Below are 21,488 nucleotides of genomic sequence, written 5' to 3'. Positions count from 1 at the left end.
ACTGAAACTGCAAAAGCCTCTTAAAAGCTGCAGGAAGTTTCTAAGCAAACACATTTTTTTCCCCAGAGAATGGCTCACAGAGGGAATAATTTCTGAGGTCAGCAGAAAAGTAAGCAAAAAGCAACATACAAGCAGGACAAGTAAGAGCAACTGTTTGTTTTGACATTTTCCTCCTGAACAACATGTAAGTCTTAGCCTGTTATCGCTTTGCTTAGCAATGCATTACATTTCCTAGTTCCACTGTAGCCACAGACACCCAGCTGCCCTGCCGAGGTGGGAGCTGATTTATTCCTGCTTCTGAAGGCATTACAGGCCATGCAGAATGGACTCATTTAGCCATGATGGGTCTGCAACCTGCTCATCTTGGTAATCACCATGCGGGATTTACACCTCTGTGCGGACAAGTGTATACAGTATGTTCTCTCACAAGACGTGCACTTGGTGCTACTGGCAGGGCCTCTCACCTAACACTTGCCTGCATTTCCTGTGGTGGGTAATAGACTCCTGGATGCTGGGCACAGGGCAGGGCACAGTAAGCAACAGGCCCTTATATAATAATCTCTGCTACGTTACCCTTATTCAAAGGGCTCTGCTTGAAACCTGGCACTAGCGCATGCAGAACGTGCTGTGTCTGCTGGACCCCCTCAGTCTGGTTTGCAAAACATCCTGAAGGATGTGACCTTGGAGGGCAGGGATATCGAACCTGTGAGGGCAGCATGTTTGATCCATGTCAGTTAATGACTAATGAGAATGTCACCGATAACGGCAAGAACGTGGGAGAGGGGTAACAACCTGACAGCCAATGTCCCATTAGAGAGCACGACCCCATGCTCCACGAGACGCGGCCGGGCTAGAGCGAGCATTTGAGATGTTACCCTGGTCACTAGAGTGGGGCAGTGCATCTAGACCCATCATCCAGAGCTGCGCTTAGCTGCACAACCGTAAAGAGGAAACCAGGGCGTGGAGCCGCTGAACACGGTGCAGACATAGTCAGGGAATAATCGGTCCGATTAGCATCACAAAGATTTTTAAATAAAACGTTGAGTGGATAATTCTGTTCTTTTCCCAGGTTTTGCTCTCAGTTGCAAACGCATATTTGCCAATAAATGTTGCTCTTTCCACCCGGTTCTGTCAGGAAGCTTCTCGCTGGAGGAACTGAAAACTAGCAGGAGAAGTGCACTGTGCTTAGCCCTTAGTGAACCATCCTGCCTGACAAGTGGACGGGGCTGCAGGAACCATCCAGCCCAGGCCAAAGGATGGACTAGGTGGCTAATGGTCCTTTCCATGCCTACTCCCTAGACAGGAGAAGTTGGTAATCGCACAAGGGAAAGGAGGCCCAACAAGCCAAGGTGCTAGTGCTCAGTGAGCCCTGCAGCCTGTCCAGGCAGGTTTTGGAGCACAGCTGGGTTTGCTGTTGCCATCTGCAGGGGAGTCTGTGTAGAATCTGGTGCATTTTTTCCATTCTCCCAGAACTGGAAATTGGGTGGAATGATTTCACTCACGCTCTCCCAAACAGGCTTCCTTTTGGGAAGAAAGTCAGCCAGGAAAAACCTCAGTCCCAGCCTGCACGCACCTGCTCAGAGCAGGGGACGGAGGTCTAAGGTGCTCTCAACAGCTGCAAGGAACAACTGCTAAGCAGTGTTTTGGCAAGAATGAGCTCTGGGGCTGCTGTGTGCTTCTCCGGTGGCACAAAGGCTGGCAGCTCAAAGCCACTCTTCCACATCCTTGGGTGGCTCCCACACCACCATCTGCCTGCGGCATTCCCCGGGGACAGGACACCTCTATAACGCCCTGTGCCCAGCTGCCGGCATGGGGCCAGAGGGAGCCCCTTGTGGGAGGACGGTCCTAGCTGCCCCAACCACCAGTGATGACAAGTTATCGTTCCTTGTTTAATTAATCTAGTATTTCCCTTTCCTTCCTTCAGGCTGGTTTTCTTGTACCCAGTGCAGGAGTGGGCCCCTGCTCACGATAATACAATGACTGGGCCTGTCTGTGCTCACTCTGGGAGAGCAGGCTTGTGGCAGGAGGGGGCTGCACTGGACGGTGCGCTCTGCTCTGCTCATGGAGTGCGTGTGGCCAATAAAGCGAAACTTTACGTTTGCATATTTCCGGCTGTTTCAAAAGCTTTTAATGACACCAGGAGGTGAAATGACACGTCGTTAAAGACAGTTTGTCTGATTGTCTAACAACATGGCACTTGGTTCTTAAAGGTCATCAAGAGAAGAGCACATTTCTCCTTGGTCTTCATACTCAGATTTCTGTGCTACATCAGTGGGCTGTGGCGAGGCCCCCAGTTAACGCTTAGTGAAACAAACGTTCATTGCCGGAGGCTGGTGACATGATGTGTAATTCTAGCATTCAACTGCTAAAAATCTGACTTATGTTGTGATTTCGTTGATCTTTTGATGACTTTTTAAATGTCTGGCAAGAGAGGAGATGCTTCTCAAACAGTAGAATCTACACACCCAAATGATCTTGATTTGAATAAGTATTCAGTCCCTGTTTGGTAAATACACCCGGTGTTGATGGTGCTTAATGGTGCCTGTAATTGGTGTCTAAAGTTATTTAAAAGTAAATTTACTAGAAAATAATTAGCAATTTTATAGTTCACTACGTCCTAATTTTGTTGATAAAAATTTTCAGTGGTTTTATCAGATGACACAATAACAATGGTGTGAAATAGCTTTTTCCAAATTGCTAGGAAAGTATGCACACACACTAAAATAAAACACTTTCTCCCCTAACTTCTTCTCCTGGAAGCCAGCCCTGCTACCCCTTTTCTCAGGCAGTAAATTAGCCTTAATCAGCAGCGGGTGAAACTTCCCAAGCACAGTTCAGGGATCTGGTTTTTGTGACCCTGGGAGTTCTGAACCTTAGCTGTGGGAGTGGAGAAGGAAAACTGGTTCCTTACTAGGACTAAAGCATCTTTTCTTAATGAGCTGGTGGAAATGCTCAGAGCACGAGCCCCCTTCTCTGCCCTGCAGCTCCACAGACCGAGTGAGCACTAAGAAACTGAGAATACATGTAGCGAAAGCACTTTCCCACCAGTTTTGTTTTAAGCACCCTGTGGAGCTCAGCTGGTTCACACATCTCTTGGCTGCCTGCACAGCTGAAAAGCCAGGTAAAAAGCCTCTCGGGAGGCTTCTTGCCTGCACTGAACTCCTGATTCCCTGGGTGATTGAATCCAGAATCAATGACGGGAAGCTGGGCACAGCTGGCCCTGAGCGTGCTGCAGGCTGGGCCTGATGGTGGCTGTGGGTGGAAAGTGGTACCGTGTGACATCCCACCTGTGTCTGACTCTGGTTCCAAATGCTCCCAAACCACAATTGCCAGGGGCAAGAGGAAGCTAGAAAAAAGGGCCCAGTGAAAGATCTATGAACCACCATCGACCTGGTGCGGGAGGAGCGGGCCCACTCGTCTGGTGTGAATCCGGACCGTCCCTTTTGGAGGGGTTTGTTCCCCGTCTGGAACTGGGACAAAACCGGACGTGGATGGGGGATGCTGCTCCACCCCCTCCAGCTGTAATGATCTTGAGGGTTCAGTAAAGACCGAATTATTGAATGAGGAAGGAACCGAACTGTAATCACACAGACCGGAGCGACTCCCAGGTGTGCAGCTGGGAGCAGCCGTGTTAGATCTGATGGAGGGCACATCTCCCAACTCACACAACACTGGCCGTGCTAGGGAGCGTCTCTAAATCACAGTCTTCTACAAGCATCTCTCTACACCAGCAGCATGACCTCACAGGCACCCTCACGCCTGCAGGGGCAGGCCCCCACCATTTCTGGAGGTACCAGGATGTCCAGTATTCCAGGAATGTGTGAGTGACCCTTATCCGGGCTGTGCGTGCAGCCCAGAGTGCCCCCCCCCCCAATCAGTGAAATCCTGCCCTGGCCCCCGGGGTCCGAAGGGCCCGTCTCCTGCCGTCCGGGGGCTATGCAAAATGTGGCCTGTAGCCGTTTCCTGTCTGACCTGTGGCCACCAGCTGTAAGAGACCAGCGGGCTGAGCTCCAGCTTCACCTTGACACCACTGTGTTCAGACGGCTCAGAGCCCCCGCCTGCCCCCTCTCTTGGCTGGGCAGGGTCTGTGAGCTGGACCGCTCTCACCATGGGCCCCTCCTTCCACGGCTGTTGTGTCAGGTTCGGAGCTGGCCAAAGACCGCACCCCAGGCCCTGTGATGCCCCCACACCCCTGCGAGCTGATAGGATGGGGCAGTGGGGAGAAAAGAGCAGGCCGCTGACCTGCTCATTCCATGCTACCTGTACTGTGTCCGTGGCTAGAGTATGACAACCCCTGTCCACGCTGCTGCCGCTTGCTGGGCTCTCTCCTGCTGGCTTCACTCACTGGCTACATCTTGCCTCCAGACTGGATGTTCTGTGAGGCAAGGACAGTCTTTACCACACGGCTGTGCAGCCCTCAGGAGGCGGGACCCTGCCCTACTCGGAGCATTGAGGTGCTATTGTAAATAGGCGATGGTTTTGTGTCCAGGCTACCAAACAGAAGCTGCCGGGCTGCATTGATTCCCATGCCAGAAGGGACCATTGTGAGCATCTCGTCTGATCTGCTGGATGACACAGCTCAGAGACCTGCCCCAAAATGATTCCTAGAGCAGATCTTTTCAGCTGTGTCTACACAACAAACAGAACCCGCGGCGGAGGATCTAGGAGGTCTGACTCAGCTGGCATGGGCCAGCCAGTGGTTTTTCTTTGCTGTGTAGAAACACACTTAGAAAAACATCTGTTCTTGACTGAAAAATTCTGTGCTGGAAAATCCACCCTGACCCTTGGCAAAGTGTTCCCGTGGTTAATTACTCAGTCTTAATTACTCTCACTGTAAAAGATTTCCAGTCTGCATTTGCCTAGCTTCAACTTCCAGCCACTGGATCGTGTTAGACCTTCTCTGCTAGGTTGAAGAGCCCATCATTAAATATTTGTTCCCCAAGTAGATAGTTACAGACTGTGACCAAGTCACCCCTTCACTGTCTCTCTGTGAAGCTAAATAGCTGGAGCGCCTTGAGTCTATCACCATAAGGCATGTTTTTTAATCCTTTAATCATTCTTGTGGCTCTCTCTGAGCCATCTCCAATTTATCAACATCCGTCCTGAATTGTGGACCTCAGAACAGGATACATATCCCAGCAGCAGTCGTACCAGTCTCAAATTCAGAGGTAAAATAACCTCTCTGCTCCTACTCCAAATTCCCCCATTTATGCATCCCATGATCACATTAGCGCTTTTGGCCACAGTGTCACACTGGGAGTTCATGTTCAGCTGATTTTCCACCACAACCCCAAAATCTTTTTCAGAGTCACTGCTTCCCAGGATTGAGCCTCCCATCCGGAAGTGTGGCCTGCGTTCTTTGTTCCTCCACGTTCACATTTACATTTAGCCATATTAAAATGTTTGTTTATTTGTACTCTGCTTACCAAACAACCAGATTGCTCTGTACCGATGATCTGTTCCCTTCATTGTTTACCACTCCCCCAATTATTGTGTCATCTGCAAAATTTATCAGTGATGATTTTAAACTTTCGTCCAGATCATTGATAATATTGTTCAATAGCCTAGGGTCAAGGACACGATCCCTACGGGACCCCACTAGAAACACATCCCTTTGATGCTGATTCCCTGTTTACAATTCCATTTGATGTGGGCTGTGTTCAATTGATATTGTTCTAGCTTTTTAACCAACATGTTGTGTGGTACCAAGTCAAATTCCTTACAGCAGTCTAAGTCTGTTACATCAACACTATGACCTTTATCAACCAAACTTGTAATCTCATAAAAAAAATTAAATTATATTGACAGGATCTATTCCCATAAACCAATGTTGATCCGCATTAATTATATTACCCTCTTTTTAGTCCTTTATTATTCAAGGGCCATATCAGCTGCTCCATTATCTTGCCCAGGATTGATGTTAGACTGACATGCCTAGAACAGCCCAGATCATCCCATTTATCCTCTTGTCAAATATTGTCACATTCGCTTTCTTCCAGCCCCCTGGAACGTCTCCAGTGCGCCAAGTCCTATTGAAAATCAACATGAACATTCCAGGGAGTTCCTCAGCCAGCTCTTTTAAAACTATTGGATGCAAGTTATCGGGTCCTGCTGACTTACAAATATCTGATTTTAGTAGCTACGGTTTAACAGCCTCCTGAGATGCTAATGAACCGGAAAGAATGTGATCACCATATGATTTGACTAGATCATGTTTGTCCCCAAATGCAGAACAGAAATATTTACTGAACACGTCCGCCTTTTCCTGCATTATTACTGATAATTCTATCTAGGAATGGACCAATGCTAGTGTCAGGACTCGGTTTGTTTCTAATATACTTTAAAAAACTCCCTCGTGTTGTCGTTAACTCTGCTGGCCATAGATTTCCCCTGTGTCCCTTTCCTTCCCTTAGCAAGTTTTGACAATTTCTAGCTTCTGATTTATAGAAATGGCTGGTGTTTGCAACTCCATGCATTGTCTGCAAAGCCAGACTTTGTTGGCAGGCGTGTTCCCCAGCCCACTGGGCGTTCACACACAGCTCGACAGCTGCCTGGGATCATTCTCCCTCCTCCTGGTGCTAGAAGATTCTGTTGCCTGGTTGTGGACTGTGTGGTTTGGGGGAGCTGTCTCCCATCACTGAGCTAATCAGAGACCTGGAGGGGCGGGGGATGGTTTGCGTGTGGCCCATGGGCTGAAATGTCCTCGCAGGGCAGTTTAGAAGAAGACACACGTGCGTGACAATCCCAGGCGCTCTGTGGATAATTCACAAGCAGAGAAACAGGAATGCCAGTTGTTGGCTGATCCCCAGGCTCTAAATGGCTGGCCCAGCCTGGCTGCATGAGGCTCCCGTGGCCCTGAGAAACAGCCCCGGGTGCTAGTTCCCAGCAGGCTCATGGTGGGGCCTGCAAAGGAAAATGCGTCCCTGCATGGCTGCCTGACCATTGACAATTGGCCGGTCCAGATCTGTGAAAGACAGGCAGCGCGAGGTGACTCAGCCACCAGCCATGGACATATTTAGAGTGAGAGTAATTGTCTTAGTGCAATTAGCCAAACACCCTTTCAAAGTGCCATTAACGAGATCACACCAGGAAAGGTGTGGGCGTTGTGCAAACAAATCTGGCAGCATTCAAATGCTGCTGGTTCTGTCCTTCCGGGAGAGTGACACCCTCCTCTCAGCCTTTGCAGAGCAGCTGCATGCTAGGGCACCCAAGCAAAGCAAAGCACAGCACCCCCCACTAGTGAACTGAATTTTCTGCCCCAGTAGCTGCTGTGTGGTTTGTTCTTTTCCTGGTCCCAGGTCCTTTTGGATCTGATTTGTGCTCACAGTCATGGAAAGCTAAGGAAGGAACATCTCCCACTGTCTCTCTGCATGCCAAGTAATGGACTAGGCACGGGCTCCTGCACTGCGCTGACCTGTCTCTATTGCATGAGGTTGATTACTGGGTTCGTGCAGAGAATTCTCCTCATCCCTGACACTCCTGCTGCTTTGGAATACACCCGTGCAACTGCAGAGACCAAGGAGAAATGGCGCAGAGAAATACAGCTGCTACAATGTTTTATTGTTTAGCTGTTATGTTCAAGTTTTAAATCCAAGATTCAGATGTGCACGTCATTCAGGTACAGAATGATACACGACAGATGTGTTTGGGAGGAGATGACAAGCACAGCAGTTTGGCTTCAAAAGGACGAATTCTCCATTTTCATTTCTGAACCATTAAGTACCAGCTTTTCCATAACAATGAATCATCCAGCCTCTGTGTATAAAATTAAATATAATTTATGCTTTGCTAATGGAAATCAAATACAAAATTCAATCTCCTGTGTGTCGTAATGCTGACATTTAAATAGTAAAAAAAAAAAAAAAAAAATTATTAACCCAACTCACTCCTAGCAGGTCACTCTCTCGCTGGATAGCAAATACCTCCTCTGTCACATTAGCACAGTACGAAGGCAGACGCTCGTCACTGACCACGCGGCTGTGCAGGGATATAGTTAAAGTTACCATCTCAGAAAACAGAATAAAAAATGTACAGTCAGGTGCTCTTCCCTGCGAGGGGACCCACGCTGACAAAGCGATGTTGTCGCCTCTTGAAAGTCAGCTGGGCAGGCCTCCCCTTCCCAAGAGAATGGTGGGCATGGCGGACAGCAAACAGCTTCACATGTAGTGCTAGCGGACAGCCACCCACAGTCATTTGAGTCTTTCCTGGCTCCTTGCCTTGTTAGCAGGCCAATGATGTTCACCAGAGGCCAGCCCCGAAATAGAACTGCAGACGAGCAATAAAGTCAGAAAAGTGCAGAGCGACACATCCCCTTTGCTCGAGTCAATAAGCGCCACCGCCCGAGAGCAGGGAAGCAACCCATACAAAAATAAACCTCTTAAAATATGGCAGAAAGAAGACTGGGCAAGAACCCTCTGGGGGACAGCATCACCTGGGTGCAGATAGGTCAGGTGCTATTGTAGCAATCAAATGGGAGCCGTCTCCAGAACGTCCCACTGCAAGAACATGCAGCCTTTGTAAATGTTTCCATTGCTGTCATCTCGGTGGGCAACCTGGCCATGGTGAAGCAAGCTTCCTTCCAGAGGGCGGGAAAGGGATGCAGAGTTGAGCACATGCAGCCCGCCATGGTCATGCTCCGGTGTCTGAATCCTGGATCAGCATTTTGTTGCTGCTCTTGGAATACAGCAAAACTGTTGGGGCGATTGTGCAAAATGGAAACTACTTCTCCTGCCCAGCTGTGGGCCAAAAGATTTCACCAACTGGCGGAACCATGAGATCACCCCACACAGGCTGGGTCTTTTCTCAAGTCTCTTTTCCTTCCATGAATGGCCCTGTGAAAAGAACAGGGGTGGCTTGATGCCAGCCGACGAGCACAACCAATTCCAGGGATGCCCAAGCCACTGACTTTGTTGATCTCCCTGACGATCTCAGATGGCCGCTGCCTTGGTAGCAACGCAGCACTCTGGCTTTTCGAGGGTTTTTTAAATATGCCAAGAACATTTTTGGTCTGATATAGGGGTTTCCTAGGGGGCATCTAAGCTCAGTAGGGTCTTGTCTGGGAAAACAAAGTTCCTCCTTGATCAGGCTGTGGATATGGATTGGACACACAGCCCCAGCAGCAGCTGTGGGGCACGCGGCATTGTTCTGGTGCCTAATGAAACTATTGTCAGGAAAATGAACTTTTTAATCCTCTTGAGCAAACATTAGTTGAAAGGGCTTGATCCTGCCAGGTGCTGAGTGCCCTCAGCTCCACCATCATGCCTGGGTTGAAGGACATGCTCTCATTTCCAGGAGCGGCTCAGCTTCAAGCAGCCCAAAATGAGTCCAGGGGACTGAGACAGGAAAAGGCTTGAGGTGTCGTGTCATCAGGAGCCTAGATATTGGGAAGATTTGTACACGTACCCTCCCTCTGCAGCCATTCATCATTCTGCATTACAGTGCGTCACAGCCAGGTTTCATTCAGCAGAAGAAACGACATTTTAATAACATCCGCAACCATTGAAAGCCCCAGTTCCACCTTTTGTACAATACATGTCTGAGTTCGCAGGCTGGCAGGGAAGTGTTTTATGGCAGACGCTGGTTTACAATCTAATCAGGCTAATATGAACTGACATTTACTTTAGCAGGAACTAATGTGATGGTCCCTGAACCTGGCGCACAGTCTAAACCTGACAAATGAATTTAGCTCCTGTGATACACTCCACAGCACTAGCCCTGCTTTATTGTGTAACGAACCACATGACAGGCCATGGGACCCGAAGCAGGTGTTACCCAGCTTGTTACCAAGCTCAGCGGGGTTTCCGTGACATTTCCTGTGGTTAGCTGGACCAACAAGGATTTCTTGCCACCTTAATCAGAACCGAGCCGTGGTCTTGTTCAGGAAAACATCAACTGTGTTTTCTTGCTGCTTTCAAACAGCAGCAAATGCAAAATCTCAAAGGAGCACTGAGGCTTGATAAAAATAAAACACCCCTTCCCTCCGCAAGAGGAGGCCCCACTGCTGCTCTTTCTAAACAGTAAATGAAAGGAAAAGAAAAGAAAAGAAACCCCCGACACCAAGGTTCTGTTTGGAAGGAAATGTTCCCTCACAGGTAACGCTGTGTTTTCCTTTTGCTCCCACGGTTACTGAGTCTTTCTCAATAACAGCCATGGAACACAGTGCAGCTGTGTCAGACCGCTGCTACCTTGCTCTTTGCTGGTCCAAGCATGCAGCTCGCCTCAGGTTTGCTGGAGGTTCTAGAAGTGATATGTGCTTATCTTATATTTTCCATCAGGATTTGCAAATTTGCTTGATCGTGAACTTTTGTAGTTTCCAGCAGTAAACGAAGCTTTCCCCAGGGTAGGGAGTGCCAGCTCTGTGGAAACGACCTTTTCTTCTCATTGCAGATTTTGAAGCAAAGATGAAGAATGTTTCACGGTTTTGCAAACCCTGCTACTTACTTTAAGCAGCTGAGTCCTGATTTTCAAAGGTGCTGGGCACCCACAGTCCCAGGGACTTCAGTGGCATTTGGGGCTTCCCAGCACTTTTGAAAATCAGGCCTGTGCCTGGATTTTGCACACCACTCTAGATACTGTGATGAGGTTTTACTCAGTAGAGGATCTCCTTCTGGGCTAAGGGCTACCTAGCAAGTCCCAAAAAGCCACCTGTAATTAACCTCAACTGCTACCTGTTTCAGCACCTGTTTCGGATTCAGACAGGCCTCCTGCCAGCTGGGTGGGGAAGCAGGTTGGATTTCCAGAATTACTGAGAAATACCATTTCACAGGCAGAGCTGTGAGTGGGACACCGTACCTTCTACTAAGAAACTGGGCCGTGCATCCTGGCCGACCTCTCCGGGATGGATCCCATGAGACCACTCTCAGGTCGGCTCCCTTAGGTGCCAGTGTATGACAATGGTTTTTAGTGCACCATCATCTAAAGGAGCGTCTGAGAGCTTAGAGGGAAAGCCCTGATCCTGGTCTCACTGCAGCTCAGAGTAAATCAGAAGCAGCTCCATTCAGTCCATAGAGTTACACTTGAAAGTGAGAAAAGAAAAGAATCAGGCTCAGGATATTTGTGGCACTTGGTAAATGGCAGCCAGTGCCAGGTATAACTAGTGTGCAAGTGAAGTGTCGGTAACCGGTTCCTTTGCAGCTCTGCTGTGTGTGTGTGCGTGAGGGAGAGCTCTGCTACCTGATTGCTAGAAAGGCAAAACTAAAGCAGTGCAGAAGAAATTAAATCTGTTGGCATGGCTTGTCGCTCTTGGGAGTCTGTACGTGTCCCTCATGCTGTGTTGGCCGTGGGCAGGACTTGCGAAACCCGGACTGACTGGAGCTGATGGGAAGCACCAGGAACAAAGTGCTAAACACAGGTACCCTCCCCTGTCCCACTTGGGCCTCCCCCACCCATTCTTGCAGTACAATACAGTGGGAGAGCTTGGAACAGACCCAAATGCAACCTATACACGATGTGACATTAAGGTTCAGAGCTGGAAATGCTATTCAGCTTGACTTAACCTTGACAATGCAAGAGTCTCTTTGTTACAAGACTGAGACTTTAGCCCTGTGCGAGTTTCGTGTCTCTGACAACGATTCACCTCTAGACAGCAGATAGCTTTTCCCTGCCTTCTTGCCTTTACTTATCACTTTCTTCCTGTTCCCACTGGAAATCTTGACCTGTCATTTGGTAAAACATGACATTGAATGGTTTGTAAAACTTGCGCAGTCTGTGGATGACATCTGGGTCTATTTTGGGATGAGTTCGACCCTTGGACTTGCCCAGGCACCTGGGGGCACTGCTGTCCTCTGGCTTCTTCAAACAAGGAAACCCCTTGGTTTTATTGAAATAAAAATGCTTCTCTGTCACAATCCTTTTGAGGCCTAAGAAATCCTGGACCTTGGCCATTTCCCCAGCTGGGTCAGTAATCAACCTCTCGCCGCTGACAAAGAGGATCTGGGAAAGTGGGAAATATTGCAGCCAGTTCTCCAGGTGCAGTGCATAGATCCCGATGCGGATGGCGCTCCAGGAGGCATCGATCAGCCCTAGGGTCCGGTTCTTGAAGGCCAGCACTTCGAAGGTGGGGATCTCAGGCTTCTTGGAAAGCGTCTGCGTGTAGTCCGAGATGGCCCTGGTGACCGGGTTCCGCACCACCACGATCAGCTTGGTGTCCTTGGCCATGGAGTGGATGCGCTTCGGGGCCTCGTTGGTCACAAAATAGCTCGGTGTCTTCTCCATCGTTATTTGTCCCTCCAGAGTCTTGGGCATCACATTCCTGTAGAGAAAGGAACGGGAGGGAGGGAAGAGACGTTAGTTCTGGCTCTCAAGGACACTCAGCCACATGCCGTGAATTGGAAGCCCCCGTGGGATGGAGGGCACTCCTCATGGGGAATGGCACTAGCTCATCAGCAAAGCTCTGGAGATCTAACGCCTCTGAGTGTCCTTTGTCTTCAGAGCCCGGGGAAGGCAAACATGTCACATGTCAAAGCCGGTCTCAGTAGCATATTCTACAGTCAGTTTGCCGTAGGCATGTGTAGACAAAAGTTAATTGGCACTAAACCTGTACAGTACCTGTCTGTACAGCCAGCCATCTGCTACCATTTGCTCAATTAAGTCTATTCACTTCAGAGCCTGGTACCAAAGTGGTGCATTTAGTCTTACACACGCCCTTTTTGTTATGATGACATGCTTTTAAATGTCTCTGCTAATAAAAGTTAATACAGAATAAGATCCCTTGCTTCTAGTACAATAATTAAATTTATTTACTATCTTGCGTGTGAGGAAGAATGACTTTTCTTTTATCTCTAATTCACATGCTCTGTCAATAATTAATTGCTGCTGGGGTTTGAGCTTCCTGTGCAAGTACTTTTATTAGCCAAAAGGAATTGGCCTACTGGATAAATTAACATGTAGCAAGACTTTCCTGGATAGCATATTATCATATTGTAAAATGCAGCTGCAGGCCAGACAGCTTTTATATCTAAGAAAATGGAGAAGTAAATGCCTGGCCCATATGCTCCAAGTCAAAGATTAATGTAGCAAGCCAGCAGGTTTTAAATTATGGACCAAGTAAGTGCATTAGAGCATCTTTTAAACCTTAACTGTGGGTCCCAGGGTGGCTGAAGGACTTTGCCATAAGTCAAGCACACAGCACCTCCACTTCACACGCTCGCTGTGCGGGCAGGGCCAGCAGGACAGTCTGCTCCTAGGAACAGGAACAGGAACTCGGGCGCCTCCTCGCACTGCCTATGTGCTCTGCTGTTCTCTTGTGGCTTCAGGCTCGAGAACCATTATTTAGCAGCTGGAAAATGTAGCCCCCGCTAGAAAAAGAGCAGCCTCCTGAATGCTGAGCAACACCTGCCTCGCCCAATATGCCAGAGGCCTGCCTGCTCCTAGCCTCGTGCTTGACAGACTAGAGTTGCACCTGTGTAGCGCATGAAACACCTCCCGCCAGAACGGCGCCATTTAGCACCCACTTTGTGCAGGATTAAATGCGGTAAGTAAGGTGCAAGGCAGTAAGGAGACAGGTCCCCAGTGTCTGGCCGTAATGCCAAGCGTCAGAGCAAATGCCCATTGGGCAGTTGTTTCAGTGTTTGCAACTGGCACAAACAAATCTAAATATTATGGGCTTCACATAAAAGAAAAATGTTCATTTTATTTTCAATTCAGCGGTTTGATTTGAGCTATGCTCTTGCTCACACACACACACACACTGGTGTTTAGTTGCCCCAAATGTTTCATGACTATTGTATTGCTCGAATGGGTAATTTGCTGGGGAGGAGTCGGGCGGGGGGGGCTCTCTGCAGTGGGTTCACACTCCTAACATAGTACCGGGGCACGCATACGCAAGGTGCTGAGCTCATGCATTGCCCACATCTCCCGCAAGGTGAGAGCGCCCAACAGCTTGCAGGATCAGGCCCTTCACATGGGAAACGACATTTTCAGTGCAAGCGTAAGGTGGGAAAAGAACAGGTCTAGGCTTGAAACTGTTCTTTCACAGCACGTTGGGCACCAGCAACCACAGCCACACTGATGTGTAACCGCAGCGCACAAGCAAACAATCATTTTGTGGAATTACACCCTGATGTCTGCAAGCAGAAATGTGCATTCGACAAGGCCCAGCTACATTCACCTGCCACTGCCGTCTATCTGAGTCTATTAAATGCAGTCTGTTGCTTCACAGCACGCATGCCATGTGTGTTCACGTCTAGCAGTGACGTGCATTTTGCCACAGCCTTATGCCAGGGCGTGGAGACTGTTCTACAGCCCAGCTCTGAGCTGAACTGACAGGCGGACGCTGGCGTTCGGTTGGCTGGAGTTGTCCATATTGCCAAAAGGGCCCCTGGCTGCTTTAGCTCACTGAAAGGCAGGAGTTTCTTTTGCCTAGCAATTTGCTGAGCTACTGTGGCTCCCTTCCCCCCTGCCCATCCCGGCCTACAGTAAGTGGGATTGCTGTCAAACAATCTCTTTTGCTGAGTTGTAGGATCTGGAGTCCCAGATTTCCAGTCACTTCCAGCAGACTTCCACCATGTATCTCAGTGTGCAGTGAGAAAAGTCCCAGAACGCATTGAGCCTGTGGGAGACTGACCCAGAATGCTGCATGCCCAGGAGGCAGCAGGCCCCTGACATGTAGACACACGGATTTGCACTGAAGCAGAAAACAGCTGATCGTGTGCGTGCAGTCACTGCAGACTGCCCAATGTGCACCAGTTTTAAAGGGCATGTGCAACAATTCAATGGCCATTAAAGTTTGTCAACATGTTTACACAGATGCCCAGGGTTTGCCGGCCAGGTGCTGCCAGCTGACTTCCTCCTGTGAAGAATGCTAGCCTGTTATCTGCTCCTTGCCATCTTGGGGCACTCACCCTTCTTAGAGCCTGACTTGTTTCTATTCCCCATCCCTACCCAGCTCCCCCAGCACTGCTTTCCTGCCTGATCTTCATTCCCAGTCTCTAGACATCAGGGAGCCAGGCTGGTCCCATTCCATCCCCACACTCCATCACCGGCAGCACCTTCTTGTGCTGCTCCAAAGCCAACTCAGACTCAGCCGCCTAGTTCTTGGAGCTCTCCATGGACTCACGCCATCCAGGGCCCCATCCCCAACCTGTGTGTGTCTCCTGTCACGCTGGCTGGATGGAGGAAGGGGGGCATTTATTATATTGTTTAACATCAGCGTGAGATATGCCATGTCAGGTACGGTTAGAAAGGCTGTAATGTGCTGAGTAAGATGATGATGTTTATGTCCATGTGTGTAATAGAAGTTATGGGTACGGTTGATATCTCAGCATTTCAAATTGTGCTGTGCCTGGGTCACGCCCCAGACAGGATGGCTGCAGAACAATAGCCGGCTTAATGGCCCATTAAGACATTCACAGGTGCAATGGGCCCAGGGGGAGAAGCCAGGGATACACCTGATGGGTCACCAGGACTTGCTCATGTGGACTCTGGACTCCATTTTGGTTCCTGTGAAATTCCACAAGCAGCATGGCCAGGGCCAGAGGACATAAAAGGCAGGTGCCTGGGATCCATTTTGTCTTCAGTCCTGTTCATCTTCAGCCACCTACATACCTCTGGATCAACTCATCTATAACTGAAGCTGTGAAACAAAGGACTGAGACCCATCCAGGTACTGGATGTGCACCAGAGGGACTGTACAAGCTGCAAACTCCACAATTCTACTGGAAACCTGATCTATACGGACTTTCAAATCATTTGTATGTGTCTGATTGCTTTAATACTTTAACATTTCTCTTATAGTTTCTTTCTTTCTTTTTATAATCAACCTTTAGTTTAGTTACTGAAGGATTGGCTGGCAGCGTGGTATTTTGGGTAGGATCCAAACTTATATTGATCTGGTGCTGTGGCTGACCCTTTGGGGTCAGAGAGAGCCTTTTTAGTAAAGAGCAAAGAGTTTAAATAACTGGTCTCTTTACTGGACCTAGTGGCTGATTGGGAGCCGGAGACTGAAATGCAGTAAAGGGGGCTGTGTGTATTAGTGAACTGGCTTCTTGATAACCGGTGTGGGGAATCAGAAGCACAGTTTGTGGCTGGTTGGGAAGTCTGACTTCAGTGTCACCCACCAGTGCTGGGAGAATCTGCTCTCCTTTTGCAGCCTGCCCTGACCTTGGCATTTTCAGGTGGCTGCCCTGGGCACGGACGGGTCACATCTCCTTTGGGCAATTCCTACAACCCAGCCATCTCTGTCTGACCCTCACCACTCCCCACTCTTTCATTTATTCTCACTCAGAATAACGGGTCGGGAAGGAATTTTCCCCTAGTCAGATTGGGGTTTTTTCACCTTCCTCCGCAGCAGGCGCATAGGTCACTCGCAGGCCTAAATGAGTGTAAATGGGGGATTCTCTGTCACTTAGTCTTTAAACCATGAATTGAGGACTTCAGTTACTCAGCCAGAGGTTATGGGTCTATTACAGGAGTGGGTGGGTGCGGTTCTGTGGCCTGCAATGTGCAGGAGGTCAGACTAGATGGTCACGATGGTCTCTTCTGACCTTAAAGTCTCTGAGTCTATGAGAATCTAACCAGTCCTCTTTCCCCACCATCCTCTGAGCCGTTGACTCATTCCTTTTCTGTACTGTGCATATTGGTAGTGAATGAATAGAACCAGAGAAATCTCATTAGCTTCTGCTATAGAAAAGACCTGTAGATGTTAACAGGGATAAAACAATAGGGTTCTATACAAATTACTTCAAACATGTACAGAATGTAACAGTGATTTGTACAGCTGTGTCGATTCTCTATTAAAGTCTATCGGTCTCTCTGCAAAGAGCTCGGATTTGTAATGGTGTCTGACTGTTTCCCATGCCAGAATGGGCTCTCCATGTAAATAACTGGAGGGGTGGGGGGGCCTGAAGGAGAAAAGCAGCTCAATGCAGGAAGAAATGATGCAGGCGAGTCAAGCTACACCCCACTATGCTCAGAGCAAGACTGGCAGCGTTGGCTCTCCAGAGGGGAGTAGCTGGGGCTCTGTCAGTAAGCACTATGGTGCTTGTGTTTCTCTGATACGCTGCACATCAGCCAGCTGGGCAAAAGACACTATGAACTGCAGCAACAGCTGCTGCCAATCTACGCTGCAAATTCATCCAATCAAAGTTGTGGAGCTGCACCTGGGCACATGCAACTTTCCAATTTGTCTGAGCGGTTCAGCCTGGTGTTCACACTCCCAGGGAAATCACTTTCACTCAACACGTATCTTTGAAAATGACCAGCCAAAAATAACTCCTCATTACAATATGCGACCAGCTGCAAATACCTCCCGGGCTTAGTGTCCTCTCCTTTCGGTGCACACTGTGACACCGTGCATTGTCCCCGCCTGCACGGTCCAGACAATGCAAGCGTGGCTGGATCAATTTTCTTGTTCGATTGCTAATAACAGTGTTGAGAAAGTCTGGAACTGAGATGCTCAAATTTCGGCCTGGAAATGAGGCTGGGCTGATGCAACCAAGCAGAACAGATTAAAGTGACAGAAGAGAGCTGATGGATTTCATCAGCTGAGCGAATGATTGACAGCACTTGCCAGCTGGCATGGGGAGAATCCATGGCTGTGTGTGCTGCCCCAAATGCTAGTCCTCCTATCACAGAGAATGAGAAATGATCTGCCCCTTCAAATAAAAGGCCAGCATTTACCGAGTGCATAACCTAAGTGACTTCACCCAGCGTGCTGAGCTCAGTGGCCCTAACACGATTCACGAGGGTGGCGTCAGCGGCGCGTGTAGCCCTGCGTTTCATGCACAGCATGCAGCGAGCACGGCAATCTAAGTGGTTTGGTAAATTTGTTAAAATATGATATTGAAGATCAGGTTAGCAAGAAGTTCTGAAGAGTAATACTCCATTTTCTTGTTATCAGATCTCCCTGCAGATCAGCAGTGATGCTGTAAATGCAGTCAGCTGCAGGGGCTTAATTGCATTCCATAGTTATTGATTTTTGGAGAGCTGATTTAGTTTTATTGAATGATAACAGAAAGAAACAGCAGTTTACAAACAGTGAAAGTGATTTTGCTGGCTGTGGCTTCCCCCTCTAAATTCAGATACATCTCCAGGCTCACTGGAGGAGGCTTAAGGATACACATTATACTCAGCAATACAGAGTTACAGGCCCTCGCCCCTGGAATGGAGAAAACTCAGTATTGCTCAGCCAAACACAGATCTCTTTACCATGTATCTTACAGAAATCTTGCAACAAGCCTGTTCACCGAGGCCGCTGAAGTGACCGTTCTTTATTATGCTGCCCCTCCAAACCTTGCATCAGTCCCAGACACCAGGGATGCCCCTCACAAATGAGGATGCTTGTGAATAAGCAGAAGTATGCCAGTTGAGTAGATAATGCCATAAATGTTTACTGTACTTTCCTCCTCCTACAGAGTTCTGTTGGACTATTAGGAAAGGCACGTGTTTGCACTGGCCAGTAAAATATTGGAACAGCTAGTGCTGAAAACCCAAATGCCGAGAATTCAGGACTCTCACACGAAATGTCAGCAGGATTTAATGTTTTCTGAAGCAATCCAAGGCAATCATGCAGCCAAAACAGAAACCTTTTCATGCATTCCTCCCCCCGCGTAACCGCATTTCCCAGGAAGGGCTCAATTAGCTGTAAACATGTAACACCCTGTCATTTGCTTGAGGAAAACACTTCATTTTGCTAGCGAGAGTGGAGAACAAAGAAGCACCTTTCCCTAGCTCACTGTAGGGCATGTTTGTCCAGTGTTTTGTGTATGCTCTATGCTTAATTCACCCAGCAACAGGTCTGTGCTTTTCAACAAGTGAGCCATACATACCGGCTTGCTAGTGGTAGATGGTGGTTGAGGTTATAGGACTGGACTCATTACGAAGTGTCTCTGTTAAGGACCCTGAGCACTGTCAGAACAATGCATCAATCCAGTCTGGCCAAGCCCAAGCATACAGAAACCATGAGCCAGGCCCATCAGAATCAGGAAGCTGGCTTAAAAATCATGGGTTTAGGGAAACGAACTCCAGCCCTTCTGAGGTTCTTTTGATGCCGTCTGTATCTTGAGGCTTTAGGGGCACTTGGGTCAAATTTTCAAGTTTTTCTCCTGACCCATGAGGGCTAGAAATGTGATTTTTTTGGAAGGAAAGCTGAGATTCTTGAGTAATCCCTTGGCCCCAAGAGCTAGGGCTTTAAGGACAACACCAAATATTGTAAGCCTTGCGATAAAATAATGAAAGTAAAAGAAGCAGTTAGAGGCAAAAAGGCATCCTTAAAAAGTGGAAGTTAAATCCTATCAAGGACACTAGAAAGGAGAATAAACTCTGGCAAGTGAAATGTAAAAATATAAATAGGCAGGCCAAAAAAGAATGTGAAGAACAGCTACTCAAAGACTCAAAAAGTAACTGCAAAAATTTTTTTTAAGTACATCAGAAAAAGGAAGCTGCTAAACAACCAGTGGGGCCACTGGACGATGGAGATGCTATAGGAGCACTCAGGGAAGATGAGACCATTGTGGAGAAACTAAATGAATCCTTGCATCGGTCTTCATGGCTGAAGGAAGTGAGGGAGGGAGATTCCCAAACTGGAGCCATTCTTTTTAGGTGACAAATCTGAGGAACCGTCCCAGATTGAGGTGTCATTAGATGAGGTTTTGGAATAAATTGATAAATTAAACAGTAATAAGTTATATACCACAGTTAGTAGTTCTGCAATATCACATTTGAGTTCCTTCAGAACTCTTGGGTGGATACCATCTGGTCCTGGTGCCTTATCATTTAAATCAGCTTCTCTACCAGATGACTGGAGGACAGCTAATGTGACACCAATTTATAAAAAAGGCTCCAGAGGCGATCCTGACAGTTACAGGCCAGTAAGCCTAACCTCAGTACCAGACAAATTGGGTGAAACTATAGTAAAGATCAGAATTATCAGACACAGATGAATACGATTTGTTGGGGAAGAGTCAACATGGTTTTTGTAAAGGGAAAACATGCCTCATCAGTCTATTCGAATGTTTTGAGGGGGTCAGCAAGCATGTGGACAAGGGTGACCCAGTGGATATAGTGTACTTAGATTTTCATAAAGCCTTTGACAAGGTCCCTCACCAAAGGCTTTTAAGCAAAGTAAGCTGTCATGGGATAAGAGGGAAGATCCTCTCCTGGATCAGTAACTGGTTCAAAGATAGGAAACAAAGGGTAAGAATAAATAGTCAGTTTTCAGAATGGAGAGATATAAATAGTGGTGTGCCCCAGGGGTCAGTACTGGGACCAGTGCTGTGCAACATATTCATAAATGATCTGGTAAAAGGGCTAAACAGTGAGGTGGCAAAAATTCCAGATGACACAAAACTACTCAAGATAGTTAAGTCCAAAGCAGACTGTGAAGAGTTATAAAGGGATCTCAAAACTCGGTGGCTGGGCAACAAAATGCTAGCTGTAATTCAATGTTGTTAAATGAAAAGTACTGCATATTGGAAAACATAATCCCAACCAGACATATGAAATGATGGGGTCTAAATTAGCTGTTACCACTCAAGAAAGAGATCTTGGAGTCACTGTGGCTAGTTCTCTGCAAACAGCCACTCAATGTGCAGAGGCCGTCAAAACAGCTACCAGAGTGTTGGGAATCATTAGGAAAGGGATAGAAAATAAGACAGAAAATATCGTATTGCCTCTTTATAAATCCATGGTATGCCCACTGTGGTAATCGGTGTGTGTTGGTCGGTCACCGGTGTTTATCAGTGTAGGCTGCGTGCGTGTGTCCCTGTGTAGATGCTGTCCCAGCACTGCGCAGGAAACTGAGACGACTCTCACGATCAAATGAGTTGACACGACCATGGATTAGCTGAGCAACGAAGGCACCCAGGCCAGGTTTATTGCGTGCAGCACAATGAGAAGTGACTTACAGAGTATTTCTGGGTCAGTTTCACATTGGCAGCATTACAATGGTCTCAGCCCAACGGCGGTATTTTCCGTTATCCCCTAGACCGGACGCCGGTATTCCCTCTGACACCCTCTTTTATACACTGTTACATACACTTTCGGTCTGCCCCCTTTGACGTAGGTAGTTGCCACCCTCTTGACGTAGTCTAATACCACCTTTTTCCGTTGATTGGCTGATTTGGGCACCGCCACTCCATGTATCATTGCTATCCATCAAAGTGTCATTTCAGAGAGTTAGTATCTTGGTACCTCTTATACCTGTTACATATTTTAGTAATATTTTGGCAGTCTTACAACCTTGCAGTATCAGCACTTTCCTGCACCAGTTTCAGTTAACTTGAGTGACCCCTTATATTTCTGTTCACTTGGCTTTTTCCATTTAGGCCTTAGCCTGTTTTACAGGCCTTAAGTTCTCACTTCTTACTACACCCACATCTTGAATACTGCCTGCAGATCTGGTTGCCTCATCTCAAAAAAGATATACTGGAATTAGAAAAGGTACAGAAAAGGGCAACTAAAATGATTAAAGGCATGGAACAGCTTCCATATGAGGAGAGATTAGTAAGACTGGGACTTTTCAGCTTGGCCAAGAGATGACTAAGAGGGGACAT

The 21,488-nt window shown here is 47.9% G+C and overlaps 1 protein-coding gene across 1 annotated transcript in view; it reads right to left on the bottom strand.

Moving 5' to 3' along the window:
* Positions 1-11,552: 11,552 nt before the first annotated feature.
* Positions 11,553-21,488, bottom strand: part of HS3ST4 (heparan sulfate-glucosamine 3-sulfotransferase 4) — a 110,922-nt gene continuing 100,986 nt past the window's right edge. Inside the window, exon 2 of the mRNA XM_067534200.1 lies at positions 11,553-12,250. Within this exon, the coding sequence (XP_067390301.1) occupies positions 11,614-12,250 (637 nt within the window). The 3' untranslated portion in view covers positions 11,553-11,613. The remainder of the gene's footprint in view (positions 12,251-21,488) is intronic.

Source organism: Emydura macquarii, unplaced genomic scaffold, assembly GCF_026122565.2.
Source record: "Emydura macquarii macquarii isolate MOO-44397 ecotype Brisbane River unplaced genomic scaffold, CSIRO-AGI_Emac_v2 contig_3390, whole genome shotgun sequence".
Lineage (NCBI taxonomy): Eukaryota > Metazoa > Chordata > Testudines > Chelidae > Emydura > Emydura macquarii.
This window is presented reverse-complemented; position numbering and strand designations above follow the sequence as displayed.